The 19,960-nt window shown below is 40.2% G+C and overlaps 1 protein-coding gene across 6 annotated transcripts in view; it reads left to right on the top strand.

Moving 5' to 3' along the window:
- The window catches only part of LOC129323934 (neurabin-1-like), a 73,581-nt gene that overhangs the window by 32,411 nt on the left and 21,210 nt on the right, over positions 1–19,960 (top strand). For 4 of the 6 annotated variants that reach the window (XM_054970800.1, XM_054970798.1, XM_054970803.1 and 1 more), the window contains exons 10-16: positions 1,077–1,173; positions 1,252–1,417; positions 2,187–2,338; positions 4,569–4,881; positions 7,798–7,882; positions 9,511–9,582; positions 9,790–9,979. In XM_054970800.1, coding sequence (XP_054826775.1) covers positions 1,077–1,173; positions 1,252–1,417; positions 2,187–2,338; positions 4,569–4,881; positions 7,798–7,882; positions 9,511–9,582; positions 9,790–9,979 — 1,075 coding nt within the window. The remainder of the gene's footprint in view (positions 1–1,076; positions 1,174–1,251; positions 1,418–2,186; positions 2,339–4,568; positions 4,882–7,797; positions 7,883–9,510; positions 9,583–9,789; positions 9,980–19,960) is intronic. The other 2 variants (XM_054970802.1, XM_054970804.1) reach the window with 1 other exon arrangement.

Raw genomic sequence — 19,960 nt, 5'->3', positions numbered from 1 at the left:
TGTCAAAGTCCACAACATGTTTCCTCAGCAGTGCTGATCAGCAAAATAGAGTATTGTGCGCTTTCTGTATGTAACAGAAACAAACAAGACAATCTAATACAAATTGGGAAGTTTAGCATCCTCGGAAATAAAAAAGGATCCAGTAAAGTTAAGCTGGTGAAATCTAAAACAGTCTATCTTAATATAAGCTGGTTTTGTCACAGTTGCCTTCAGATCTTTTGTATGACACAGGATGCAGATGGAAAATGCCTGAAAATAGCTTTGGGCAGTAGAAAGAAGTCATCTGTTCCCTGCTGAAGTCATCTGGTGAGGGGGAGAGAATATTGCTTCAGAAGAGCAAATGGATCAACAGGGTGGCAGTTAAAGGGAATAAGCAGAATGACAGTGGTGGGAGCAAAGAATGCATGGCAAGGGGAGAAAGGGTGGGTTAATAGGTTGATGTGTGCACCGTTTACCCCCAATACTATCTCTCAATGAAATTTCAGAGGCATTCACAAGTTGAATATAATGAATAGCTGGAATAGTGCAAAGCAATGAGATTGTAGAAACAAAAAACATGCCAGTTATTTATTATATATAATTTTGAGTATGTAGGTTGAAGGGACTCAGTTTCCAGTATTAAACTGAGCTTGTTACTTCAGCCTCTTTCTGTTTTTAGATGAAACAAATCAAGTGGCACCTTAAAGACTAACTGAATTTATTCCAGAATGAGCTTTCGTGAGTCAAAGCTTACTTCTTCAGATACCTTAAAGAAAAAATCAGATTCCATCTTTTTATAGAGAAAATTACACAAGGGAAGAAAGGGCAAAGGAGAAATTGGGGGCAGAGAGAGGCTTGGAACGGAGTTCCGGCACCTCTTGAAAATACTCAGCAATAGTGCGTGAAAATAATATTATTTCAAAGAATCCCATGTGTATCTTCCTCATATCCCTCTCGAGAGTTCCGCCACCTCTTTTCCCAGAAAAAAAACCCTGGGCATGACTCTCATCATAAAATCTTTCAGGTGTGACTGTATATGTAAGTGTAAGATGAAACCATTCTTAATTGCATAATGAGATTGTCTGTTCCCCCAACAGAGAAATAGAATTCATGAAAAAAGAAGAGGACCATACAAAACTTCTTTGTGAGAAAGACCAGGAACATGTAAATCAACAGAAAATACTTCAAGAAAAAGTAAGCCAAGATGACGTCTTAAACTTTTTTTTAGGTTATACTGCTTGTTATTTTAAAATTGTGTTTTAATGTTTTTAGATTACAGAGCTTGAAGAGAAATTAAAACTATATGAGGGTCTCCCTTATATGTTTGGAAATAGCTTAGAGGCTACTACTTCAAGTTCTGAACCTCTGACAGAACATTTGGAAGTAAAAGAGAATGTTCAGGAAATTGAGATTTCAATGGAGAAATTAGATTTTTCTGGTAAGTAAATTAAATAAATAAATGTGATCATTTTAAAAGACTTCATTTGGTTTTCTTACTACTGTAAAAGATGTAATTTGCTGTACAGTCCTTAATACAGTTATGCTCCTCTGTGCCCATTTATTTCAGTGGAATGATGTAATCCTTTTTAGAGTTGTACTGTAAATTTCTTTAAACTTGTTGTAAACTGTGTTGCTTGAGAGTAACTACTTGTTGGACACAGGACAAAGCAGTTTTACAGTTGTGATCTGAGACAGATTGGTTTTTTTTACTTACCTGGAAGGAGCTAATAGGTGAAGGTGGTATATTTTCAATAATAAAATGTTGTACACAAGATAACTTAGGTTTTGGAAAAATTATCAGTTTGATTTGTATTGTTATCTGGTACATCTGATATGCCTTCTCTTGCAAGCATGCAGAAGACACAATTGTTGCTTTGTCCTGTACTCTATGCATATAATAAAATATAATCTGGGTGGGAGAGCAGCTACGGTGCTGAGAGAGTATCCATGCTTAGACCGCAGTCAAGTGGTACCTTAACATATAGTAAAACAGATTTTAGCATAAGATTTTGTTAGTCCATTTCAGATGTTTGAAGTGTACAAACACGGGGCCTGATTTTAGCATGAGGGGGGCAGGGGGAGTTGGATTCTGGCTATAGAAATCTGTAATGCTAATTTTATGAACGAGCTTTAGGTAAGCTGCTTGAACAATAGATGTTTTGCTGCAGGAATATCCTTTTTAAAATGGAACTCTGAATTTGTTGCAGATTTTGATATTTTCCTTGAGGACACACCAAGGTTAGACACAAGTGCACACAAAGCAAAAGCTCAGCTTGCATTGAAAGTGAAACGTCAGCCACCTTCTCGGTCAAAGCGAAAAGGATCTCTTGGAGCCGGACCGAAAGATGCCAATTCACAGGTACAGTATTTTAATTTTTTTCAGGGTCTGTTTTAACTGTTCCTCTAATGAATGCATTCATTTTGTTCATAATTGCATTCATAATACTTAATTTAGTTATGGTGGTAATTCAGGAATTTCTGGAAAAACTGGCTTAGATTCAGAGAACCCCTTATGTAATGAGGCCACTATTACTGTGAGTTTGGTGTGGATATTCTGATTCTTCTTCACCACTGCCCAGCTGTAGCCTTCCACAACTCATGATTCTTTGGCTCCTGACCAAAATAATTGTAATTTTGAACTGAATATTTTGCTGAATTGGGGTTCTGACATTGAGGAACATTTTATAGGCATTAAAGAAATTTCAGTAATGTGTTCAAGTAAGCCAGTGGAGTGTTGGATTCCAGTGGCAGGAAGTCCTCATGGTGGGCACTGATCTTCTAATTTTTATAATTGCCACTATTAACCTGTAATTGAAAAGCTGTCTTGCAAGCATGTTCAGTGTCTTTCACTCATAAAGCCTTGCAAGTGGCTTTTTGAGGTCATGACAGAGCAACCTTTTTCCTTCCTCCAGCAAGCAAGACATAAGGAATCCTTTATTTCTTTGTTCTGGTATCTCTCTAAGCAAATCAAGAAGTCTTTAGTTATAAGGTCTACAGCTAAACAGCATGTTGGCAACTCCCTCCCCCTTTTTTGCAGCTCTTCACTAATGTTCTGATCTGTTGTACGTGCATTGCCAAACTTTAATAAAATAATGTGCTAATAAGTACATTTCAAGAAAGTTAAATCTTCATGGAATCCCATAAAAACTTTTATAAGAATCAGTTAGGGGAGAAGGGGGCTGCTTTAGGTATGATTCAGGTGTGATTCACTCATAGCCTCTGTGTGGACTGATGACACACCCCACTAGGACACTATTAGTCCTTGATTCTCTCTTATTGCTACCCTCCCACCACCACAGAGGTGCACACTGTCTATCTCTGTGTCTTACAAGTTAGTCTTGCCCTGAGAGCAAATAGTGTGCAGAGGATAGAGAGTGAAAGTTAGTAATGTTTAATAATAAAACAGTCGTGTTAGTGTGCATGCTTTTTATGTGCATACGTAGTATATCATAGTTTAAATGAGCAAGAGTATTTCATTTACTTCACGGCAAACTGCATTTTAAAAGATGCTTTCAGACACCCTGGGACTACATGAGCTAGTGCAACCTGGACCATTCTTTAACCTTTAGGAAATGGTCACATTATTGGACACTTCTTCCTGCTAGCCCCTAATCTCTTGTGTACAAATCCCTCCAAAACAAGCTTGGCTCTTAAACCTGGGGTTTGCAACTTATTAAAAATCCTAGTTAAGATACAATGCAATCCTAAACAGAGTTACTCCAGTCTAAACCCATTGATTTCAATTGGCTTAGACTGGAGTAATTCTTCTTAGGATTGCACTGCTAGTCAGCTTTAACCATGGTTTACTTGGGTGACAGTGGTTAGGGCAGTAAGGGAGAGGAGCTGGAAGAAGTCATGCTCAAGTGAACAGGGTCCAGGGAGAGAGCATAGTGTACATCGAGCAGCCCACTCCTAATCACTTGATTGAGATTATGAGGCAGATTGAGTTATATGAACAAAGTTAAATAGATTACATTATTTTAACATTCTCATGTCATATTTGTGAAATTTATGAAATCGTGTTGCTATACTCTTCTGGAGATTATTTTGCTAATATAGAATATAGACAGCCGGATTAAGATATACTGCTTTGTTAGATTTAGCCTGTTACCTGCTAAATAAGGTGGGAAGGATGCAGTTCTAGAGGCCTGTTTATGGTGGAATCTATAGAATAATGTATAGGTTCAGGGAGTGATGTAGTGTAAATTGCTTCAGTCTGATGGGGGTTGCAACCATATGCAGAAGTATTTGAATCAGTTTCTCATACAGGGCAGGCAGATTGAATGGGGAAGTTCCCACTCCCGTGCTGCTGCTCCATGGGAATGAGCATTTAAAGTGCATGCACCAGTGCTGCCAGATCCTGGGTAGGGAATTTGGGTGGTGTGGGAATTTTACCACATAATGCAGTTGATGCATGAAGCCAGTTTAAGATATTTCCCACAGCAACTTGCGGGGGTGGGAATTAAAGATGAATTTAAACAGTAGAAGCGTTCAATCAGAATGGCACCAAATGTTTTGCAATGAAAAATAATTTGTTTTATATTTTTAAAACTTTAATTTTAAATATGTTAATTGTTAAACCTTTTCAGGATGCTGATGATGATTCGGAGGAAAATGTCCAAAGCAAGTCTTCAGAAGTGACAGAAAAGCTAACTTTACTACAGCACAATGATGTGGATCAAAGAGCTGATAAATATGAGCGTGCTGAAAGCACAGATAGCTTATTAGAATCCAGTCCATCCGTTTCTGTGCACTCTTCTCCAGTTTATAAGCCACACACAGAAAATAGTTCTGGAAATACTTCTTCTCCATCCAACGATAATGCAACTCCCAGCTCTCCTTCAGGATATTGCAAAAATGTTAAGCACAGAGAATCAAAGGGCAAAGGAAAAGAGAGCAAAGGTAACTTATTTGGGTGATAGAAATTCCATTCTACATACTCCATTCTGAAGATTCACGTAGCTACAGTAGCACAGAATGCAATGTTATGAAGAGGAAAAAAATCTGTTTTATTATGCTGGAGTTCCACTGGAGTCATGTTACGGCAAATATATCGAGAGTACAGTCTTCATGCTGCTAGCTTGGGAGGTGACTTCGTGTTTTCTAGGATGATGCATGCTTGAATTGCACTTTCCAGCCATGAATTCTGTGACCCATTTCTGTACTGCATAATGCATTTATGCACTACCAGTATTGTAGATCAAGAAGCCACTGACTGTTATTGATAGAGATGTAACATTTTTATATATTGTGAAGCCACATTAAAAAACACATTGTGGGATGGGCTGAAACTTTGGAGGAAATTGAAATATATGTAGTACAACATAAAATGTATAATTTATAACTTAGCATATAAGATTGGTACTATTTGGCACTATTTTGCATATGTATGTAATTTAAAAGTATAAATATCTTTATACTTTATTTTCTAAAGGAACCTTTACCTATATGCTTTACCTGTTTTCTTTACCTATATGCCACCTATACATATATATCGTTAATTTTTGCCATCTGATAGGTAGGGAAAAAATAGAAGGTAGAAACGAAATTCTGTGATAATAAAAAGAGTATATTATTTGGAGAGAAATGCTCTCACAGAATCACAATAGCTAGGACTGCCTGCATGTTTGGATATTAAGCTAAACTTTATAACATTGAAAATACTGAACTCTAAAAAACTTTTAAATAAAGTGTCAGTTAAGCACATTATGTCATATTGTTGCCAAAATTTACATTTAAACCAAAAAACATGGAAATGCTATATGTCCAGGGCTTTTTTTTCAGCCAGAATGCTGTGGAATGGTGTTCTGGCACCTCTTAAAAATATCCATGTAACTGGTGGGTATTTGGGCCCGAAACTACCAGGATTGGGCCGCTGCTGGGAGGGGGAGGGTTCCTCTGCGCAGCAGCGGCCCGTTTCAGGCAAACCCAGGCCATCTCAGCCATTTTGTGCTCGTTTTGGCCCAATTCGGGCCTGAACCAGCCAGGATTGGGCCACTGCCGGGTGGGGGAGTGCTCTCCCATGCAGCAGCAGTGCGTTCCAGGCCGATTTGGGCCCTCATTGAGCCCCCTGTGGAGCACGGGAGTGCTCCAGGGGTGGCCACTGCCTGCGTAATGATGGCACTTTCCAGAAGTGACATCATCGCACGGTCCCAGGAGCACATGCACTCTGTGTGTGCGCATGTATGATACCCAGTGATTTCCACCACCTCTTTTTCCAGAAAAAAAGCCCTTCCTATTGGTGACTGCTCTACGTAATTTCAGCCAAACTGGAGTTCTGTGAGATTGCTTGGAAAGTTTAAGGTGGCCTTGTACTGAAAATGAGCTTTAAAATAAAAGACTAAAGAAAGGCTGGAACAGAAAAGCCTAAAATGACAGTAAGCCGTCAACTCTGTTCTTTTCAGACACTGGCTCTGAGTTACACATTCCTAGAGCAAGCATGATTAAGTTTCCTTTTTGGATAGACCCAGGGAAAAGGTGTAAAGAGATTGCAATTCTGCAGTAGCTTATGAAATTTGTCCAAACAATCCTCTGCATTAATAGAGGCTGGGATGTCATTATTCATTGTCATGAGAATGGGGTATCCAAACATTCCTTAAAGACATGGTAAGCCACTCCGTTTCTTAGATCTAAATATTGGAGAAATTGCCAGGGAGGAGGCTGTAAGAAAAACTGGAGAAATGTTGCAGAAGCAGGAGGTTAAAAAGGTATAAATGGATTGTAAGAGGTAAATGATCACTTTCAGAAATTTCTCCAAGCTGGAAGTTGGATGCAGAATCCAGAAGCAAAGATGAGAGAAGCATATAATATATATAAGTCTGGAGCCTCTGGATACTTGAGAGGTATAATCACCCTCAGAATCAAACTACCTATTGCCACTGATGATTTTTAAACAAAATCAGGGTGCAAGTTTGATCAGGAGGGAACCAGCAAAATTTATTGACTGATCCTTTGCAGAATGACTCCCATAAGAAAAAGGATCCAGTGACCACTATCTAGAATTAATCATAACCTTATCAGAGCACTAATTCCAGTTTTAAGGTCCCCAGCCAGAAAGGGGAAAGTCAGGGTATAAAGAGTGCAGCCGTTTACCGGGTTGCTCCAGATGTGCCCAGATAATAGGAGTCTCTTTTGGGGGGGGGCGTAAAAAGGTATTGATTAATATTAACTTCAATATGGGTAGAACAGATTAATAATGATTAGGCAAATGGAGGAGTTGATATCAATACTGTAACCCGTAGATCCAAAGAGCTTGAAAAAAGCAAGTTAATCCTGCCTTCGATTTGCCCTCCGTGTAGGAATAGAGTATGGAATTATAGTTTGGGAAATTAACTGGCTTTGTAGACCAAGCCTCCTGCAGCTGGATATTTTTGCAGGGGTCACTGCTAAATTATTTGTGCTTCTGTCCCAAATGTCCCAGGACGTTATTTACAATGGTCTTGTCTTGGGATGTGCAGAAAGTTGTTGATCTAATTTCTGTATACCACCAACTTTGCCTTCTAGAACACAGACATTAGAGAATTTATCAAGATAGTTTGGTCGAGGGAAAGCTGTGTTGATATGGAGAGCGCTAGGACTCTGTGCCAATTCATAGCCGTCCAAAAATCTCATGGCCAGCCAATCCATATCTACATGCTTTTGAGAAAGGTGGGAATTAGGAGCAAAAGACAGAAGTTCAAGATACTCGAACCTTAGAGAATTACTGGACACAACATCAATTTCAGTTTGTAAAACATATTTATGATAGATACTTCATATCAATATTATTATTGATTAGCCTTGAAAACTATGAATAATATATGCATTTTTTAAATGTAGCAGATGAGAAAAAGAATGAAGAAAAGACTGAATCAAATGAAGGTGCCTCTACAGGAAAATCCAAAAGGCGTTTTCCTGATTTTGGGTAAGATTTCTTTGTCGTTTAATGATGAACTAGCAAAATTTATTGACTACTTGACTGAACTAGTTTTAACATATATAAGTGTTAGTTTGCACCTTCTGAGAGCCTCCTGGGAGTCTTGGTGTATCCTGGTGTCCATGGCAGTGAAAAAGACTCACTTGCAGCTACAGGAAGCTGGCTTCCTATTTACATATGCCTGATCTAGCCACAATGATCATGCTTCAGGATAGATTACAGTAAGGCAGTCTGTATGGGACTGCCTTGGGAGACTATTTGAAAACTGCAGCTTGTGCAAAACAGGGGCCACCATGTTTGGCAACAGTCTGGGCATGAGTCTTTTCGTTGGTTACCCCATGTCTTTGGATCAAATTTCTGAAAGAGGTTGGGAGGACTCCTAACTTTCTGGCTTTCTAGTGGAGCTGCAAAAGAATAATGCCAGAGAGCTTTTGGGCCACCCTGTGCATGGGCAAAGGGACAGTAGGGGGGCATAAAGTGTAATTGGTTTATGATGTTTTCATAAACCGTTGTTTTAATGTCTGTTTTATCAAATTGTTTTTACTGTTGTTTCTGGCCTTGGTTCCTGAGATACCCGGGAGGAAAGCAAGCATATAAATATATTAAATAAATACATTTGCTTAGGGTCCTCTTGCTAGCTTAAGTGAATGAGCTTGATTGTGTCCATATATAGATGATTGGGCCTCGTCCCTATTAGGCAGTAAGAATCAAAATTGAGGTATATATGCACAATATATTACTGAGATATACCTGAGATGTGGCAAAATATGGTTCAGTAAAGGATTAAAACTGTTAAAACTGTTGTTTTAATGTCTGTTTTATCAAATTGTTTTTACTGTTGTTTCTGGCCTTGGTTCCTGAGATACCCGGGAGAAAAGCAGGCATATAAATATATTAAATAAATACATTTGCTTAGGGGTATATATTGAGGTATATATGCACAATACGTTACTGAGATATACCTGAGATGTGGCAAAATATGGTTCAGTAAAGGATTATTTTAACTTTTCTCCTTTGAAACTCAGGGCACGAGATATTGGAGTTGGGAACAGTCCTCAGACTGCCACTGGCAGCATTTCTAGGGACAGCCAAGAATTTGTGTAGCTTTTGAATGCTAGAGGTCTGCATGCATGATGAGGCACTTTTGCTTTCATAGGCTCATAAGATCACCTAATGAAACATAGGCTGCTTCTACACAAGGATTTTTTTCTACATTTGGAGAGCCAGATGTCCCTGCTGTTTGGGGAACATCCACAGGATGCCATGTCCAAATCATACACAACTTGAGGGCCTCCTGGGGCTTTCCCTTTCAACTTAAATCAAAATCTCCTTTGATCCAGTTCAAAGGAGGAACTACAGGGTAGCTTTGGGTAGAGTATCCACATCTGGGAAAGAGGCAGAGATAAGTACCACCTTCAGAATGGTACTGCAGCCCCTCCTCCCTAGTGCGTAAACAGTCTTTTTTCCCTCTTAAAATGTGGAAGTTTCAATTCTAATTGACAATTATGTGATAGTTACTGAATTAAATTTTTCTGTATGTCGCAGATTTATTTTGAAGGATTTGACTTGGCCTATTTTTATGGAACTGTCAAATAAGATGTTTTCTTTCATTTCAGGGGCCTAAGAAAATCTGGCGGTAAAGGCAAGAAACAAGAAAAAGAAAATGCAAGAGGTTCTCTGGATAGCCGGTATTTATAGATGCATATTGCATTCTTAACTTTGCACTCCAAGATGAAAAGTTTATTTGAAATCTGAACTTCCAAGTTTCCTGTTTATTTTTGCTGCAATAGACTAGCACAGCCATCACTTAGAATTTGTCACATATATTTAACACAGTATCGTTATGTGTACAGAAGATTATTACAGAATCATTTACAAAATTCCTTTTATTTCAGGGGCTCCCGTGAATTACTGGAAGATAACAATTTATCTGCTTCAGATTCAGATTCCCCTATTCCCACTTGCATGCCTTTCTCTTGGTTTGGAGATAGCCATAAAGAGCATAGTTCTGGTAGCACTCTGAGTTTTTCTCAGGGTGGGCCTGATATTGCCATTGAACAGAGTCAAGAGAAGAACAGAAGCAAGGTAAAAGTATTCAAATTAGCTACATTTTGTGCATTTAGATTTTATGACCATTGCTTGGATTTTATTGTACTTATAACATGTCCAGTAGTAAAGGCAAATTATTTCAGTGTACTTTTAACAGAGTCAGAATTTCTAGTAAAATCTAATCTAATGCATGAATTTTCTTCATACTTTATTGTGCAGATAAAAATGCAAAGCAAATGTATGTTGACTTCGGTTAGGTTTTAGAATTCAAGATGTTGGATTTTTGTTGTTGATGTGATATAACCTTTTATAAGCAGCAACTTACTTTTTCAGCATTTATCATATACAAAATAAAATCAGCAGTTTAAGGTACAGTAATAGTGTTAGTAAAATTATGTGGATCTTTTGGTGCGTTCAGAGGGTTGCAAAGGTTGTTGATTGGTCACTTAGGTCTTGAAGTTTCCATGTATCTGATGAGTTTTCAGGGAGTTGAGAAATTATATTATGTCCCTATTGGCATGGTCAATATAACGTCGTTTTCAAATGATTGTTGTGAACTTCTATTAATGCTCAGTTATCTCAATAATTAACATTTTGTAAGATTTATAGAACAAGCATCTGAGATGATTGGTTTTGTGGCTGAATGTCGTTTATATATTCACAGCGGTTCAGTTGCACAGCAACAAGTTCCACAGAGACCCTTCCCTGGGTCTCAAAGAATATATATTCAAAGAAGGGACTCAATTTTTCAGTGAAGTCAGTCGCTCTGGGGTAGATACTGGCTTGGAGAAGACTTTCAGTGATTTTTTTTCTATTACGTAGTAGCCCCATATCTTTGTGTACCAATTTGCTAGTGTAAGTGATTTATGAGACTTCCATTTTGAAGATATTGCTGTTTTGGCTGTCACTAGGAAGGTTCTTAGAAGGTCCCTTCTGATTTCTGGTATGTTTGTGTTCTGCCGTTGATCCAGAAAGATTATTTCAGGATTCAGAGGGATTTTATAGCTAGTTATTTGGAATATATGGTTGAGGACTTCTTTCCAGAATTATTCCATCCTTTTGCACTTCCTCCAGCAGCGGGCATATGAGCCTAGCTCTCCACATTTTTTCTAGCAAAGGGGAGATTTTGCTGAAGAAATTATGGCTAGTTTCTTTGGGGTGCAATATCAGTGATTTATTATCTTGTAATCTAGAATTGATCACTGGAGAGGTGAGGAGGCTCAAAGACCATATTGACTTCCATTGGTCAGTTGATATAAGATTCTGACAATCTTGCTGCCATTTTGCTTGATAGGCTGGGGGTTTATACTTGATAGTGCTGAGGATTATTTATATAGTTTTGAAATTAGACCTTTGTCATTGGGTTCTGATTTATCTAAAAGCTATTTGAAATCTGTTTTACGTTTTGGCAATATTTCAGTTCTCTGTATATGTGAGGTCATATGTTTGAGGTGTAGATAGAAATACCATGGGACACTGCATTGGGTTTTCCTTTCCAGTTTTATGTTTTCTAATATCCCTTTTTCATTGGTAGGTTTATTGAGAGATTAAGACAAAATCCATTTCCAATTAGCCAGGAAAGCTAGCACAGATACTTCTTTAAAAAATTCAGCCAAGTGATCTACTACATTCTTGGATACCAATAACTTCCATCTATGTAAATCCATGAGCAACGTATATAAAATGAAACATTTTCTGGCTTTTCCTTTTGTACCGTTTGAAGACCTTCATTTAAGGAGACCTGTTTAGCAAGCCATGTTCTGATTTCACTAAAGACAGACCCTTCCCATGGATACTGGGTACTGCTATATCAGACTAATCACAGAAATTTTATTAAGGTTCCCTCTCCATCAGAGTCATTATTTGGGGCGAGTTTTTGCATGGACTTGCTGTTATCTTTATGTAGTTCTGGCAGCTCACAACAGAAGAGATAAGTGGCAACATACATTGAAATGTCAGAAAGAGTCAGTTCTACTCAGGGTACTGTTTATAACCACCTTCTTGCTCCCAAAGAAGTCACTGTGTGCTGTCAGAAATGCTGGGATTTGTTACCCTGGTGCGCTTCCCTTTGCACCTGCACATCAAGTTCCTCCCCCCTTCTGGCAGATGCACCCCTTTTCACTTCCTGTTCTCTCAGAGCCAAAAAAACATCTCATGGATATGCTGCATAAGGTCTCCAGCAGCAGTGTCCCAAGACACAGCTGTCCTGCAGTCCTGTTTGTAAGTAGCTGCAACATGACAAGTATATGTAGTTTCCACTTGGCATTACAGTTCAATTTTTAGAGTTCACTTTACATCAGAAGACCCTTTATGACTTCAGGTACCTGTCACTGCAGAGATCATGGCGATTCTTCCATTTGGGCTTCCAGTTTAGTGTTTACTTCATTGTCCATCATTTCAGATTTATGAGGGACTTGTGCCACGTAATACCCATCAGTAGTTTCTTGAGGGAAGCCTGGGTCTTTCACATCTCCAATCTGGGGCATTTCATCTCCCACATCTTCTGCAGTGACCAGCATCTTATTATCAGAGGCTCTGTCCTGGAACCCAAAGGGATGTTCTTTCATTATCTGGCCAATAGAGTGGACTCCAGTGTCTGGAGGAACAGATGGTACCTCTTGACTCACTTGAGAATTAGTTGGATCACCTGCTAACGTCCCTTCTTGCACAGACTCCAAGGAAGAAGGGCTTTCTCCAGCCTGCACAGAAGCATCCTGGGTTTCTGGCTTGCCAGCATGAGATTCCACTGCTGCGACTTCTGTTCCCTTCTTGTGAGGACAGCAGGTTTGCTTTTGCCCCTTCTCTTGCGGAGCCCACTTGCCTTGCTTGTTGCCTTTCTTGGAGATTCTCTTACAGCACCTTCCAGGAGCCTTTTCACAAAGGGTTGTCCTTTTGCCTTAAATAGGACCTTGGGGTCACACCAAAAACTCCCCGCCCCAGTTTCTCAGCTTTCAGTTGATAGATATTATCACTTTTTCATTGGTAATATCTATTAATCTTGTTATTTTGATGTCTCCAGACTTCTCTAATAGTTGGTTCATGGCCCGGTGGAGAGTCAAGAAATTTTGGAGTTAATTTGTTTCTGTAGAAAAACCCAGAGATCTCAAGTTTCTGTAGAGATCCCAAGTTTTCAATATGGAAGTCAATAAATGATTGTGAATAGTCGGCAGCAGGTGTGAGCAGGTCTTGAATGGTCAAGGGGTGATACAGAGGTTGTAGTATTTTAATCCACTCTATTTGGTCACCAGCCTGCAACATCAGCATGATGTTTGCCAGACTTGTTGTTTTGGAGTAGATGTTGATGTCAGGGAAATTAAAGCCTTCTTGAGACCTAAGCGTGGTGAATGTAGTCCTTGAGCATTTGTGCTGCCATAGAAAGTTATTGATGGTAGTTTGCCATTGTGTTATTATTTTTGCAGGTATTTCCAGGGGTAAGGCCCGGAAGAGAAAAAGTAGTTGGGGTACGACGTGATGTGACAAGGTGGTACCTGTCATACCAGGAGTGTTGTTTGCTCCCCTTGTAGAGATCTTGTTTTATTTCCTTGAATTTTGGGATGTCATTAGCCTTTATCAGCAGGTTAGGATTGGTGGTAATAAAAACCCCAAGATATAAGGTAAGAATGAGTCTGCCCAATGGAAATTGTATTGCTAGTGAATTAGAGTTTCAGTTTGAGGCTTTAACTTAATAGGAAGAAGGCTAGATTTAGATTGACTTTTAAACCAGATATTTGACCAAATGTAGTAAGCATAATTTGTAGTTGAGAGAGGGACCGATCAGGGTTTGTGATATCATCTGCAAACATGCTCATTTTTTAATTGATTGATGATACTGTCACACCATTTATCTGGTTATTCTCACGTTTTGCAAGTGGTAGAGGTTCCAAAGCTAATGCAAATAGTGTTGGTAACAAAGGATACCCTTGTCTGGTCCTTCTTTGTAGTGATATAGTTTTTGAAGTTGTACCATTCACTTTAAGTTGGGCTGTGGGCTTCGAGTAAATTGACTTGATAGCATAAACAAAGTTCTCCCTCTGAGGCGGAGGACATCTTGGGTGATTCCCACCATCCAGTGAGGGAGGCAGGAAACTCAATTATTTCTTCCTCTTCCTGTTGGTGTGTGGGTCATCCCTCCTCTCAGTTCTTTCCTGCCTCCAGGGAGAGCAGAAGCCTGCAGCGTGCTCGCTGATTCTTCTTTCACTTTCATTTTCTCCTCAACCCTATTTCTGCTTCTACTTCTACCTTATCTCTCTCCCCTCTTTTATCTGCCTTACTCTATCTTTGAGAGCAAGCTTGGCCACCAGTCAGAGATGTAGTCCGATGTGAGCTTTATGGGGGAAGATGGAGAGGAAACTGGCCTCCCTGCGAACGTGGTCAATTCACAATTAACTGGTGCGGTCCTGCCTTTGTGGCTGGAGCCTGTTCCCGGCACCGATACGTGCATTCCAGCCAAGAAGCCCAGATGACAGGCAATGGAGGTGCAATCATTGGCGCAGCTCTGCTCCCAGGCAGAGCGCAGCGCTTCACAGCACTCAATTCAAACGACGGGAAAGAGTGGCGGAAAGCGCGCCAAAACATGAACAGACAAGGAAGATGCACTGGCCAATCTCCTGCCAGGAGAAGGCACTTCAGAGTCCACAAGTGCAACTTAGCACCCGCAGAGTGCGTCAACGGAGAGGGGTAACATACAGAGCAATCTCGGGACTATGCCCTCCCCCTCTGCTGAACTCCTTGCCCTCATCCAGCAGATTATGAGGGACAAGTTTGCAAGACTTTGCCAGCTACCTTCCAGGGCCAGCAGTGAACTGTCTTCCCCCCTCCCTCCCCTGTTTGGGGCAGCTCAAGGGAAAGCCTAGAAAGCCTGCCTCCTGGCCCACTAAGGCTGCCCAGAAGGCCACCTTGAGTAATCAGGCCATCACGGGGTCTCAATGGGGAGAAGGGTCTTCCTTCAACAGCAATAACTGGGAGGAGGGCGAATTCCTGTCAGAGGAGGAAGAGGAGGCTATTGCCACTCCAGAACAGCCTGACAGGCTATTTAAGATGGAGAATTACCAGTACCTCCTTTCCAAGTCTCTAGCACCTTTTGACTTGCAGGAAAAGAGTGGGGGGGAGGAGGAAAATGAGAACCCTAAAGCAGGCAAAACTAGGCCTAAAGGGTGTAGTGAGTTCTTTCCCAGGGCTAACACAGCTGAGAAAGTATTCCCTGAATATTTCCTGAATATTTTGAAAGGCAATGAAAGCTGAATGGGAAATGCCTGCTGCCAACAAATAGTGCTCTAATGCAGCCAAAAAGTTATATGCCTTACCCTTCTGTGCAAATGAATTGTTGCAGGTTCCGAGGATAGATGCACTAGTTGCAGCTCTGCAGTCATCAGGCCTTCTCTCCGAAGATGGTCAAGGTTCCTTCAAGGACAGCCTAGATAGAAAAGCGGAAATTTCTCTCAGAAGGGCACATGAGGCCGTGGCAATGGCTATCAAGGCTTCAACCACAGCATCCATTGTGTCAAGGGCATCAGTCATTTGGGTAAGCAAATTGATGCAACTAATTCCCAGCGATAATAGTCGCTTACTGGAGGGAGCAAACAGAATTCTCAAGGCAAGCACCTTCGCAGCAGACGCGACTTTGGATGCCATATCTTTTTCCTCACGATCCCTGGCATCGGTTGCGGTGGCCAGAAGGCTCCTCTGGCTTCGGGCCTGGCAAGCTGACGTTGGTTCAAAGTTCCTCCTTGTAGCATACCTCCTTCAAGGCAACAAACTCTTCGAGTACTGCCTAGACAAGATTCTTGTGGAAACAAAGGACAAGAAAAAATGCTTCTCAGGATCCTGCGCAGAACTGACAGATGCCCATTCAGCACACAGTCCTTTCGAAACTACCATATCCTGGCTAGGCCAAGACAGGATTCAAAACATCCATCCTGGAACAATCCCAAACAGAGCTTCAAGTGTGGGCCCTTCGGGACCAAATCCAACAGGCATTACCAACCCAGAGGGGACAGACAGGACTCTGAGAACAAGACATCTAAATCCTGACTTGTGTCAGGAATCGGTAGGGGGGAGACTGCTTCAGTTCCACCAAGCATGGATCGACTCCAGAGCAGACGAATGGACCCTAGAAGTTGTCTCCAGAGGCTACTCGATAGAGTTCAAAACCCATCCTCCAGACTGATTCGTCTCATCCCTGCTACAGAAAAATGCACAGAGAAACCATATTCCTCATCAGGCAATCGACCATCTACTGAGGATTCAAGCAATAGAACCTGTCCCTCCCCAGGAATGGGGCAAAGGAGTTTACTCTGTCTTTTTTACAGTTTCAAAGAGGAACGGGGATTGGAGAGCAAATTCCTAAGGGTAAGAAGATTCCGGATTGAGACACTCCGTTCAATATCAGAGACTCTCCAACCGGGAGAGTTTATGACGTCAGTAGACTTGACGGAAGTTTACCTTCATATCCCAATCAATGCATCTCATCACCGTTACCTGTGATTCCACGTCAACTGCAACCACTACCAATTTCGTGCCTTCCCATTCGTTCTGGCCACAGCACCAAGGGTCTTCACCAAGGTACTCATCAACCCAGTAGTCTGACTCAAGGAGAAAGGCATCCATGTTCATCCATATCTGGAAGACATCCTCGTCCAAGCCAACTCCTGAGAAGAAGCGCTATAGGACACCTAGACAACAGTACATTTCTTGCAGCATCATGGTTTCCTGATAAACCTGAAAAAATGCTCCCTTCAGCCCACTCAAGCTATCCAACACCTGGGTTTGATAATCGACTCGGAAAAGGTGCGATTTCTTTCGTCCTCAGGAGAAAATACAGAAGACCAAGAATCTAATCAGCTAGGCCCTCCAGAGCAGGTCGGTACCCCTGATGACACTATCCAAACTCATGGGCACATTAACAGCAAACTGTGAGGCCATTTATTGGGGACAACTGCTCTGATGTCACTACTACGTCCTTAACAATTTCTCATCATGACAAAGTCACATATGGCGATAAACATACCTTGGAAGGTCAAAGAAAGCCTCCTGTGGTGGACCAAAGATCAAAACCTGAGACAAGGAAAGAGCTTCCTGACTCCCCAAGTAACTCAATTATTCACGGATGCCTTACGGGATGGGGAGCATCCTTGGAAGAAATCCCGACCCAGGGGCAATGGTCTCCAGAGGAGTTGCAGCTCCTGATCAACATACTAGAATTGAGAGCCATCAGGCTAGCCCTAATCAGATTTTCCGACATGACTGCGGGCCAAGCCATCCTGATCTGCACTGACAATATGTCAGCGAAATCTTATATCAGTCGACAAGGGGGGACCCGTTCCTCAGCACTCCTCAAGGAGGCAACCTCACTGAGACTCAAGGCAGATTACATAGTGTGAGAATAGTACAATCAGTAGCAAGGACAAGGGCAGGCATTTCCATACAGTGTCAAGGACATTTCCATAAACGATGTTATAGGGTAAATGAATACAAGTTTACAAAGACACAGCATTAGCAAGGATCTAATACAGGGTTGAAGAATTGCTGAAACAGAACAGGATCAGTTCTAGGACTGACATTAGACAACATGAAGCACAGATTATGTTGCTTTACATATTATATGTTGCTTTAAATATGTACTCCTATATACTATCTGGGATAGAAATTTATACCAGAAAATTTTAGCAATGTTTAAACAAAATATCAGTTTGTGTTCCCTTTCATATTACCTTGCCATCTCCCCCTTTTCCTGAAATAAGACATCGTAATTTGAATACATTAGTTCAAAGCACTTGATAACATTTTCAAAATATGTAATATGTTCAAACATAAATAATCATACCATGAAAAAATCAGCAGAAATCAGTTTCACATTCGCTGATATTCTCATAGTTAGCCCCTAATTCTGGTATAGAACAGTGCTCAGAGAACATGTCTTGCATTTTCTTATTTTTAAAGGCAGCAACCATAGCTTCGTTCAGTGGCCTGTTTTTCAAAATCATGGAAATGTTGATAACATGGCCATTTCAGAAAACTTTTTATGTTACCCATTCATTGTCTGTTGTAGTTGTTAATTAATATTAATCTACTTAGATTGTGCTATAGTATCAGTCAGCCTGTAGAGTTGAGACGTAATTGTGACAACTTCCTTTTTCAATTTTCCCAGTTAAGAAAAAGCCAGCATCAAAAATAATGTGTTGATTCAGTAAACATTGTAGGTGATTCTTTTTCCTAAAATAGTACAGTATCTTCAGTAAATTTACCGGCTGAAATCTACCAGAAATTTCTGCTGAAGGAAGAGATTTCTATCAGTGCCATGTGACTTACCTCCCCCTTCCCAAGACAGCTCAAAATACCTCCTGAAATTCTGCTCCTAAGGAATAGGAGACTCCCCAGGAACAGCATGTAGGGAGGGAGTCTGAGGTCTGCAGTGGCAGGCAGGAATTGATAACACTCCCTCCCCCCAGGCTGTGGAGATCCTTCTATGGATTCAACCCATTGTCTGTAAACATTAAGAGAGAGGAAACTTTGAAATTATCTTGATTTGAACCAAAAATAAATTGGGTGGGAAAGTTTCCCACTGTTGAAAGTTGTATATTCATTTTTCAGCATATTTATTTAAGTGTTCTTTAAACTTACACACAAGCACTAGTTGACTCAGTAGCTAAAGACTGCACATCTTTCTATACTTTCCCAAAGCTTTTCATCTTGGTTTGAAGACAATAATTACTACTGTACTGCCTACAGTCACAGCGTGTACTGATACGTTGTCTTGCTCTTGCATGCCTGATGCTTCCCATATGGTGATAATAACTTTTGACCATACAAATTGTAAATTATTTTGTGAATCTTTCACCTCTTTCTTGCCGTGGATTCTTGCTTGTTTTCAGTTTTCTATGTCATTTCAAGTCGTCCTTATTTTATTTCGTCTCTCTTGACCTAATGCAAGATATTTAAACCTTGAATTGTTGCACAGTCATTGCCAACTGAAGTTTACTCTGTATATCATCTCACACAAATGGTTTTGTGTTTGTGTCTGCATAAATGCAGGAAACTAACACCTTCCTAACAGATAGCTACAAGTCTTAAATTACTTTTATATATAGGTTTTCATTATATTTTAATATTTGTATTAATTTAATTGGTATAATCTGTTTTGATGGACAATATTTTTGGGCTTACACAGCAGAGTAAAATGCCTTAGATTAACATGACCTTAGTAAGATAAGATATGTTATTGGTTGTGAGTATAGCGCCACCCATACAGGAAAATGATTCAGTTTTATGGGACCGGGGCGGGCTGCATCCATAGTTGTTGTTCAGACCTATTTCTAGTAACATTGTTTGAGGGAGTGACTCATTGTTTTAGAGATCTCCAAAGTTCTACATTGAGTCTGATATGGAGGAGATTTATTGATTAGAGTTGGACTTTTGTAGCTTGTTTAAGATTTAGATATGAATATGAGAGCCAGTCTGCCTTCTGTTTGTTGGTAGGAAGATTCCTCTCGCTTTTCTTTAGAATTAAGTCATTTTACAATTTGAGGTGCAGCCTGTTTAAATAGTTCACATCAAATAAGTATCTTACATATTGAATATAAGCTGGTGATTTGCAGTTTTTCCTACACTGTGGTTCACAGAGTGAAAGTTGGCCTTCCCTAAGAAACCAAGAGAACTGGGCAGGCAGGAGGATTTGTTCTTCTCTTGAAGCATTGAAGCTTAATATGTGGGGTAACCAGGAGTTCTTTTTCCATAAATATTTCTTTATGGATGGTTCTCTAGACTGTGTCTTTGTGTTCAAAGGTACTCCTCTCCTCATCCCTGTTTCCAGTTCAATACAAGAACAAGACACCCCTATTTCATTTGAGCCATCTATCCTTAGTCATGTGTAAACATTGATTTTGTAATGTTTTGTTTTATATGGCATGATTGCTTTCTACGTAGCCTTTAGAGAGATTCAGTGAATGTACTAAAATAATTAGACATATATTTCACTCTTATGGACTGCATTTTCACGTGTTTAATTGTGGCTACTGTTGA

The sequence above is a fragment of the Eublepharis macularius genome, chromosome 2 (genome assembly GCF_028583425.1).
Source record: "Eublepharis macularius isolate TG4126 chromosome 2, MPM_Emac_v1.0, whole genome shotgun sequence".
NCBI lineage: Eukaryota > Metazoa > Chordata > Lepidosauria > Squamata > Eublepharidae > Eublepharis > Eublepharis macularius.
Note: the sequence above shows the minus strand (reverse complement) of the source record. Positions and strands in the feature narration are given on the sequence as shown.